The sequence below is a fragment of the Zerene cesonia genome, chromosome 24, assembly GCF_012273895.1.
Source record: "Zerene cesonia ecotype Mississippi chromosome 24, Zerene_cesonia_1.1, whole genome shotgun sequence".
In the NCBI taxonomy this organism is placed as follows: Eukaryota; Metazoa; Arthropoda; class Insecta; order Lepidoptera; family Pieridae; genus Zerene; species Zerene cesonia.
Window position 1 is genome coordinate 2,171,757 of NC_052125.1, and position 10,472 is coordinate 2,182,228.

At 35.0% G+C, this 10,472-nt stretch overlaps 2 protein-coding genes across 3 annotated transcripts in view; one reads left to right on the plus strand and one right to left on the minus strand.

Moving 5' to 3' along the window:
- The window catches only part of LOC119836492 (spliceosome-associated protein CWC27 homolog), an 11,855-nt gene extending 3,312 nt beyond the window's left edge, over positions 1–8,543 (minus strand). The window contains exons 1-9 of one of the 2 annotated variants that reach the window (XM_038361851.1): positions 8,332–8,543; positions 8,099–8,207; positions 7,001–7,101; positions 6,275–6,425; positions 5,352–5,544; positions 5,004–5,134; positions 4,390–4,609; positions 3,027–3,218; positions 1,161–2,129 (exon numbers count right to left, since the gene is read on the minus strand). In XM_038361851.1, coding sequence (XP_038217779.1) covers positions 1,265–2,129; positions 3,027–3,218; positions 4,390–4,609; positions 5,004–5,134; positions 5,352–5,544; positions 6,275–6,425; positions 7,001–7,101; positions 8,099–8,207; positions 8,332–8,373 — 2,004 coding nt within the window. In that variant the 5' untranslated portion in view covers positions 8,374–8,543 and the 3' untranslated portion in view covers positions 1,161–1,264. Of the gene's footprint in view, positions 1–1,160; positions 2,130–3,026; positions 3,219–4,389; positions 4,610–5,003; positions 5,135–5,351; positions 5,545–6,274; positions 6,426–7,000; positions 7,102–8,098; positions 8,208–8,331 lie in introns of those variants that run through there. The other variant, XM_038361852.1, reaches the window with a different exon arrangement.
- Positions 8,544–8,862: 319 nt separating this feature from the next.
- LOC119836455 lies at positions 8,863–9,990 on the plus strand. Its single transcript, XM_038361784.1, has one exon. It carries the CDS (start codon positions 8,962–8,964, stop codon positions 9,964–9,966), a length of 1,005 nt encoding a protein of 334 aa, XP_038217712.1. The 5' UTR covers positions 8,863–8,961; the 3' UTR covers positions 9,967–9,990.
- Positions 9,991–10,472: the final 482 nt, after the last annotated feature.

Genomic DNA, 10,472 nt, shown 5'->3' on the forward strand with positions numbered 1-10,472 from the left:
AAATATTATAACATCAATACTGTAATAAAAAAGCCATATATATATATATACATATACATACACACATATACATATACTAACATACATATATATTAACATATATGTATATATATATATATTACATAAATTAAAATCGAGCACAACTTCTATGGTATTATAAATCTTCAGTTGTACTATACGTACAATTATTATTTACAATTTTATATTATTCAGAGAGATAAAATTAGCAATGACTTCAAAAAATTTTACAGGATTAAGCAATAGACAATTGATAGAAATAGGAAAGGATACACCAAGTGACTGAAGGGATGAATATAAAAAGGAATGATCATATAACGGACAGGAAAAAAATATATGATTCAGATTGCCAACGTCTAGAGTACATTCACACATTTCATTATTTAATACGCCAATTTTAGAAAGATGGTAAGGACTACAAACGTGTCCAAGATGAAGCTTATTAGCTTAAATCGTGTCATCTGTCATGATTATTTGATTGTTCTCATTCCCTTGCTTCAATAAAAATATGATGCTTATAACTAAGAAGCCAAACAAAGTCGTTTCTAATTAATCTATGTATATATATAAAAATGAAACCCGTTTTCCTTGGTCACGGCATCACGCGTGAATGGCTGGACCGATTTCACTAATTCTTTTTTGTTGTATTTGTTATTATTAGGAGAAGATTCTTACAGAAAAAAAAATATTAAAAAAATCTCTCAGAAATATTGAAAAATGTACATTTAATTTTGCAAATTTTAAAAAACGCGAGTAACAAATGTCAATGTCATTCACGGCCATAGATTATATTTATATAAGGAGTTGAAAGCGATATAACCGAATACCACGCGGGCGAAGCCGCGGGCGGAAAGCTAGTAACTTATAAAAGACTAGACTGTCTGTGTTTCGCGATTCTATATGTCTAACACCTACATCATTGCCAAGTATCATCAAAATCCGTGAAGTGGTTTTCGCGTGAAAGAGTAACTAACTTATAGTATACATCAATCCTCCCTGACTTTTGCATTTATTTTATATTAGATAGGTATATCATGAGTTTATAGCAATTTACAATAAGCTATTAACAAATTGTTACATAATACAAAAATAATTTGCTAATTTGAGCACACTAATATAAAACAATGTTAAAAACTTAATAGTGCTACTAATATATGACTATTGAAATAAATTAAATGCAATTAAAAAATCAGTCCGTAACTCCAACATAATTATAAAAAAGAAAATAAATTAATCAAACATATCGCTATATATCCATCTCATCAGAATTGTTCAAAATCGCTTCGTCCCACGGCCCGTATTTATTATCTTTGTATTTTTGCCACCTAACAAACATAACTGGGCAGTACCCGCTCAAAACGAGCACAGATAAAACAAAATAATACATCAGCGTGCGCGACACGCTGGCCAGTGAGACAACTGTCACTGTCAAAATTAAAAAAAATAAAATCAAAAACAACTTCGAGTGCAAGTACACTTGAAATAAACGCGGGCTCAGCACGAAGAACTGCACCGAAATCGTCAACAAAACAAACGCATCGAACGGCGTGCCCAGCCGGGAAACGAGACAAACCGACGCAAAAATGGCGGCGTTAATAGATAAAGACTTCGATACGAAAGCCGCGGGCACATTGTAGTCGAAAAACATCAAGTGCACGAGCATCATTATAACCGCCCACGCGTATATTGTATCTGTGCTCACCGTGTCCGTCAATGTGTGCAAAATAGGTGAAAGTATGTATCCAATAACCAAATACACCAACACAACCTTACAGTGTACGAACACCGCGCGTTCCACGCGCACATACAAGCCGAAGCACACAACAGTGACAATTGTCGACGAGTAAATAACCGTGTGTGTGTGAATCCATTTATTATACATGTACGTGTATAGAACGCCGTATAGCACACACAGGCACAGGCGCAGCACAACGCGAAATGAGCCTTGTATCGCTTCCTTTAGAGTCACTTTTTCAATATAGAGATTTTTCCTCAAATGTTCTAGAAACTTCGAGTCCGTGTAGTTGTCGGGGTAATCTCGGTTTTCATACAAATTCTTGACCCAAGGTTTCTTTGGTATCGGATCTCGGGTTAGCTTTGAACGTCTGCTTCTGAAAAGACGTATTTCTTCTTGAATGTGTTATAATCTTGAGTCAATAATAATCTTGACCTGTGATTTTTCGATGGGATTTCATTGCAGCGGCGTTTTTTTTTTCACTTTTCACTATATTTAAATTGGTTCATAAATTTGGGAAAATAGCTAGAGATTTATTCTGTTTTTCTTGAAGCGAATTTATTGTATAATTAAAGATAAAACGTTGGTAAATAATGTTTGGTTTAGAATATTTTCTATTGATCGTTGATATTATATTTTTATGAGTGGGAATGTCTTTAAATCAGTTTTTTAAGAACCTTTAAATTGAATCCTGCGCAAATAATAATTAGAAGTTAAATATAGTGGGTAAATTAATAACTTGTATAATAACATATACTTATTTGGTTCCGAGCCGATAGGCTAAAACGAGACTCTATTGTTGACTCGTTGTCTGTCTGTCTGCCCGTCTGTCACCACTGTCTGTCAATACATCCCGTATTTTATTAATCGTATATAGCCGCTATAATAAATAATTAAAAATTGAGGTTAAGCAACGGTTGGCGCGTTCATGAATTGGATGGGGGGATGAAATGTTTTGGAGTTGCTATTAGCTTTTGAATTATTGTGACTACAAAAATATTCGAAGATGCGTCTTAAATTTGTAAATCTAATCACATTTCACACTATAATATTATAAATGTGAAAGTTTGTTTGTTTGGATGTTTGTCCGTCAATCACGCTGAAACTACTGCACGGATTCTGATGAAATCTGCTATACATACAGGGTATGAGCTGACTTGGGTGATGGGAAACTTTTTATCCCGATTAAATGCTCCCTTGGGGATAAAACAGGAATCTTGATGTCTGGGCGGAGCCGGGACGAGCGTCTAGTATATAATATAATTATTATTACCTCGCCGCTCCCTTCTTTGGTATGGCTTCTTTCATTTTCTTATATTTCTCTTGTTCCTGCACGAACTGCTGGTACATCTCGTTGGATTCTATGTCTTTCGGCTCCTCTTTCTCCTGCTGTGGCTCCATCTTCTCCTCTTTGGCTCCTCTCATCTCTCTCTTGAGCTGTTTGATTTCGTCCCTTATTCTATCCCTGAAAAGTAAGATTCGATATGGTAATATTTCAAATTAATTGTATACTGGATTTACGATCGCTGCTATTTAAGGAAAAGACAGAGCCTCCCGGGGTTTTCCCCACGTAGCTCCCGTTCCCGTGGGATTCCCGGGGTATAAGTAAGCAAAGCATTTTCTGTCTCGCGTCCAAAACTATCCCTATACCGAAATTTCATTAAAATCCATTCAGTCGTTTGGGCATGAAGAAAAGACACGTCACGGAAACAGAGTTACTGGCACATTTACAATATAAGTTCTGAATATGAGAGTCGAGCACGTTTCGGCACGAATTGTGCCATCCCACGGGGAAGTCGAGTGGTAAATAAACACTCCTTGATGTGAATTCTCAATCTGTCATTTAAAAACTGTGGATAAGCTAAATGGAACATATCAGGACGATGTGGAACTGGCTGCCTTCTTCGGGTCTTTCTTCTTTTTCAATTGCTTATCCTACTAATCCTATCCTTACTACTAATATTATAAATGCGAAAGTTTGTGAGGATGTATATTTGTTACTATTTCACGCAAAAACAACTGAACTGATTGCAATTAAATTAGATACGTAGACAGCTGGACAACTGGAATAACACATAGACAACTTATTATTCCGATATTACTACGGCATACAGACTTACGCGGGCGAAACCGCGGGGCGCAGCTAGTATTGTATATATTTCAGTCTTTCAAGTTTTTCATTTATACGCGATACATGAAGTCACTATATTTTATGAACCCGGCGTTTGTACGTCTGTCTGTGTCTCAAAAACAACTGCAACGATTATTATCATTCTAATCTTCGAAGACCACAACAAGGGTATGTAGTATATTAGACTTAAAGTGTAATTCGGTATTATTAATGGCTTTTATATTTACCTTTAATTTAATTTTATTTTTAGATTTTTTGCCGATAAAAATTTAAAGGTTTACACAAACAAATACACGGTATAGAAAAAATTTGATCACGAGGCGGGATTCGAACCCGCGTTTCTTGGCTAACCGTAGCAACGCCGAGCCTCTCGGCCACCCGTGATCTTGCCACAGTAATCGAATCTCTTCTACTCTTTCGGTTTCATGTTCCTAAGGGGCACCCCTTTTATAAAGCATTTCAATGCTATAAAACTAAAAATTAAATACACGGTAATCAAAAGTACCTTTCCTTTCTCCTCTCCATGTCTCTTTCTTTCCCCAGATAGTACTCTTCTTCACTCTCGCTATCCTGTTTCTTTCTCTTACTATCTCTTTCTTCCGGGCTCCTGTCTCTCTTACTCAACTTATCCCTTATATTCGTCACGGCGGCTGCGGTCTCCTCTCTTTTTTTCTCTTGTTCTATAGACGACGGCTCCTTCTCACTCTCTTGCTCGAGATCTAATTCTGAAATTATAATTGTATAGTTTATTATCGAAGCATTCCAAGAATAAAAACAAATATATAATTTTGCCTATGCCAATAGTATTGTATATGTAAAAGACTTTTGAAACTAAACCAGTGGTTTTTGAGTTATTTCGTGACAAACAAAAAAGGCAATTTCTATCGAGTAGAAGTAATTGTCCATAAAGTGCGTTGTATTAAATTCATTAAAGTAATAAAACTATCGAAAGTGCTTGTAGTTTTATGATCCTTATATGTTTTTAGAAAAAACCGTGTAAGTTTTTTCAGAACCGATTTTCGAAATAGGAGTACAGTAGTATGTAATTATAATATTTTCGTATGGTTAAATTAAATATTTTAAGAAGCATATAAAGCATCAAATTAATTTGATAAGTACCGGCAGCCGTTTTCTTGCTAAGTTTGGGGTCTTCAAGCAAATCGTGTGTCGACTTCGGCTTCCCTCTGTACTCCTGTGCTTCTCCCTCTTCCTCCTCCGCTTCTTCTCCGAAGGAAAGGAGACCGAAATTTCTAGAAATATATTACGCAAGTTAATAATCACTTTATTCGTTACTACAAATAGGAATGATATTTTTTTATTTAAAAGCTGGTGCCTCCCATGCGGTCTTACATTAATCTACCCTTGACAATTAGAAGATTTCGTTTTTTGTTAAATATAGATATATTTTATATATACTATGTTCGATCAATTAAAATAGAATTAATCCTCAAACATTTCCCCACATACTTAACCCCCTGCCGTTCCTTCTTTTTCTTCTTCTTCGGTGCTTCTGTCTCTCTCTTTTCAACGACCCTGGGTACAATGTCTGTGAAGGGGTTGATTAAGACTTCCGTGCCGGTGACTCGGTGGGGATGCTCCGGCCGGTCGTCCGGGCCTATCAGACCGTCTTCCAACTTGAGAATATTGTATATGGAGTCGCCTGGAATTGTTGAAGTGAGTTATAATCAAGAGTCAAAAATTCGACGACATGTGACATCTGCCAACCCGCACTTGGCCAGCGTGGTGGATTATGGCCTGAAACCACGTAAGAAGCCTGTGCCCCAACAGTGGGAACATATATGGGCCGGTGACGAATTAAAACGATGGAGAAGAAATTTTATACCAACACTTCTCAATCTTATTTCAACACTTAAAATATTATATGGAAGACACAAGCATTTTTGCTTATTAGGAGTGTTCCAATCACAAAATAGCTTAAGACACTGAATTAAGCAATGAAATAAATAATTTTAATTTGAAATCAGCACATAGGAAGGAGTATCGGACTAATATTTAACTTAAATTTTACCCTTTTCATGTATTCCATATAAGATTACTAGACTTACTCTTACTAATTTAATTATTCATATAGGCGTTCAAAGAAGACGTATCGACGGGGGCAACCGCGCAGGGTGCAAGAGGCGAGAAAGGGGAGGAACGAGCCCGAGCTACATACGCAATGTTGTTAGCAGTTCGGGACACAAATTAAGGGTTGTCGAAAGCATGTTTTAATTATTGTAGGTATGTTGTATTTTATTATGTGTACATATATGGTTAGAACAGTTTCCTCTACATTTCTATTTCTAAATACTTTAAGTCATAGTTGTCAGATGTTATGTGAAATTACTGAAACAAAGAACAATAGATTAATTTATAAATTTTATATTTACCAATAACTTTTCCGAATATAGTGTGTTTATTCTGTAGCTCCGGTGTTGGAGCCAAAGTGAAGAAAAACTGTGATCCGTTATCGTCTTTGCCTGCATTGGCCATCGCGACCAGACCGCGCCTGTTGAACCGAAGGCGGGAGTGGAACTCATCCTGGAATATAAGAAAATACAAAAAAAAAACTAAAAAAAAAACCCACTTTAATGATTAAATAATCTAATCTGTCTCACTTGCTCTTATACAGAGTATACATAAGAAAATTATTTGATACTGGCAATCCTAAATTATTGTATTCTCATTGTTTTCTTATTAAGTGTACAAAGTTTGCATAAATTTTTTTGAGTTCTGATTTAGAATCTAAAGGAGTTGGTTACATACAAATATACAGTTGAGTCTTTGATAAAAGATTTTTAAAAAGAAATATAAGAACTAAAAATTATGTAAATTAAAATCAATAGTATATATTAGGTATAACTTATCAATTTACTTATACGAAATAAACTGATTTTTCAATTTATCTGCACATGTGGATAACATCACCACTGCTAAAAACGGTGAAGGAAAACATTGTGAGAAAACCGGCATGTCCAAGAACCAAAAGTTGGACGACATGTGACATCTGCCAAGCCGCACTTGGTCAGCGTGCTGGATTATGGCCTGATGATGATGATATAATAAATATATAATACACAATGTAATATACTCTACATTACAAATAATTAATGTACCTTAAAAGGGCCTCCGTAAATAGACTCCCCTCCAGTCCCATCCCCATTCGGGTCCCCTCCTTGCACTATAAAACCAGGTACGACACGGTGAAATATTGTGCCTGGAATGGAAAAAAAAAACATTAAACACTTGTTAATTGAGTTATATAGCCAATTCTAAAACTTAGGCTGCCTATATTTTGAACAAACAAGTTATAATTATCATACCATTTTCAAAGTTTTAGAGTGCTCGATTTTTTCTGTTAAATAAAAATAATACGAGCATGTTTTTGGAAACTCGATGTCAAGCACCTATTTTGCGTGAAAGATTTTTTTTAAAGAGGGAAGTAAAGCAGAGGGGAGGTGATATAACTGTATTTTTTTTAGGTTTATTACCTCAGAACTTTCTATTGAATAGTGCATAAGCATCATTGAAAGAAAGAAAGAAAGGAAAATACATTTATTTATACAACATTGCCATACCTGACTAGTTTATTTTTATTATTTTGGATAGTGTAGTTATTAGTAAGATATAGTTATTAATAAGAATAAATCCCTATAGATATATTTCAAATTAGGGATTCAAAATATGCAAAAAAAAACGCAAAACAAGAAACTGCAATTATTTATGCAAAAATAATACACAAGGAAATTATGTATAATATAAAATAATGGCCAATAAAGCATAACCTGTATCGGGAATCTAACTACGGAGTTACTTGTACTGTAGTGTTTCTTACAAATCTAGAACCTTCCTACATTCCAACTCAGATTCAAAATTATAAGGGAACAGCATTCATATCAGCTTATGAGACTTGTCCTCATGATCAAAATAAATTTTTCATGGTATCTATCAAACAGTCATCCCCTTTTTTACTTACTCGGGGGTAGAAATCATCAAAATTCTTTCTTACTGGATGCCTTAATCATGGTGGGTATCATGACACATTTTAGCCCACTTTCTACAGTAGTCTTGGTGGTGCCTTGATAGACCAGTCAGTCCCCTTTGTGTTTTATATATTAATATTGTTCAAACAAAATTAGCATTTCATTAAAAAATCATTTGCAGTATTTAATATGAATAGAAGGCATACACTACTATGATAAAATCAAAGTTACCATTGTAATATCCTTCCATACATAATTGTATGAAATTCCGACATGCTTTCGGGGTTTCTTTCGTCCATAACTCAATATCAATGTCTCCCGCGGTTGTTTTCAGCAGCACCTTGAATTAAAAGCAAATACATGTTTTTTGGCGGTTTTTCTTTTGGGACAGTGAAGATTAAAAATTGGTATAAGAAATATACGGCTATATATATAAGTTATAATTTCAAACTATAAAGAATTACCTTGCCAAGTGCGGGAGGTTCTTGAATATAAATGTTACTCATGGTTATTTACTTGCCTAAGATATATACTACTACGATATCTTAAAATAATCACAATGTTTAATTACATAATTAAAAATAGTTACTTATGTATTTCAATTCAATATTTATTATAGGGCAGGGCAAATAATTTCCACTGCTTTTACAGTTCGCCAAATAAAGAGTGTTATGACAATTGACATACGACATTTGACAATACGCAAACGCCAAACAAGTTACAAATAGACAGATAATACTAAATACAGTTATCATAAGACTTTTTAAGGGTAAATTCTAAAGAGAAATAATCCAACAATAGATTTAATATTATAAGTCATGTAGATGACAATTGTATGATGTGTAAAACTTTAAATTCAATAATTTTTATTATGTTGCCGAATTGTCTGTGTCCATTACCATGAATGACGGGTTTTACTCTGTGTCAAGAATTAATCAAGAATTATGCTATCTATCATAATGTTTTATCTCAAATTTCATTGAAGTACTGCGTAGTATTTGATAAACATGACTTAAAGTACTTATTGCTTAAAGATATTTTGAATTATTTTTACAAGAATTTTTATTATATATATACGCTTTACAGAATTGATAATGGGTATCTTTTGTGAAATAAATCTAAATACACCCGAGGGCGGAAAGTTTATATCAGGCAGTGTATTGTCAGGAGAAATAAAATATGCTGTAGATAAAAATACTGTTTTTAAAAAAATCACCGTATCACTTAAAGGTATTGGTACTACATCTATTGAATACAATAATTCAAATAAAGACGAAAAGAAATCGACGGATCACTATACCGAGAAATATGTTAATATAGAGCAAATACTTTTAGATAAAGCTAAGGATGACGATGGGACGACATTGAAAATTGGATCGTACACAGCTGCGTTTCAGTTCAATATTCCTAATAGAATACCGCCTTCTGTGAATATTTATAGAAGCGATACGAATCATACTGTTAGATATAAAGTTAATTATTATATAACAATAAAATTCCAACGGCCAGGTTTGATAAGTTTCCCAAAGCGTTACAAAAAGGACATTCAGATCGTTTCGAACATAATACCAACCTTGTCCCAAACACCAGTAACGCTCGGTGAAAAAAAGAAGTTATTTCACATATTTTCACGGCGGGATTCCGTTATAAATTTGAAAGCGACAATATTGAATTCCGTCGTGAGAGCGGGCGGTAACGTGCAGTTCTTATACGAGTTGGCGAATCACAGTAACGTTAAAATCAAGTATGTGAAGATGAAAATAGTAGAATATATTGAATTCAAGAAATCGAGGCGTTCCGTTTCGTTCTATCGTGATTTGGACGCGACGGAAACGAAAACGGGTAGTATTCAAAGCGGAAACACGCAACAAATGACGGTCGAAATCAGTGTACCCGATGATGCATTAACAATTGACAGTTGTAAGCTTGCCGCACGAGATTATTATGTTTATATAGTAGTAGCACTACCATTGCCGCATATAAATTTCTACCTCAGAATGCCAATACAAGTGATGCTGAGTACTGAAAATGTTCCGCCAGAAAATCCACCTTCGTATTGGGACGTTATGTGCGAAGATAAAGATCATGAAGACGATTGATTTAGAAATAAACGAAATGAAGCTAAGAATTTACATTTGACTTTACGCGTTACGACGTGATAGTTATATGACCCATACTTTTTTTATGTCAGAGTCAGCAATGGAGCTGGTGTGACGCCTGATGGTAAGCGCTACCACCGCCCATGAACATTAAGAAAATCATAAGGTCCATTGCAGACCTTTCGCCTCCACAAATGGATTGCCGACTTAAAAATGGGAAGGGGTTACGAAAGGATTGACGAGAGGAATAAAGGAGAGGACTGGGAAGGGGAAGGAAAAGCATATGGGCCTCCTGCTTTCCCACTCACCGAACGAAACATTGCAGAATGCTATTTCACGCAGGTCTTCTGTGGGGGTGTGGTAATTCCCCGGTGCGAGCTAGCCCAATTCATGCCGAAGCGTGCTCGACTACCACATTCGAAATATATATAGTATACTAATATTATAAAGCTGAAGAGTTTGTTTGTTTGTTTGAACGCAATAATCTCAGGAACTGCTGGTCCGAT

Bases quoted from the DNA above. Each gene is read 5' to 3' on its own strand.
- LOC119836455 (XM_038361784.1), top strand. From the start codon at position 8,962: ATGGGTATCTTTTGTGAAATAAATCTAAATACACCCGAGGGCGGAAAG.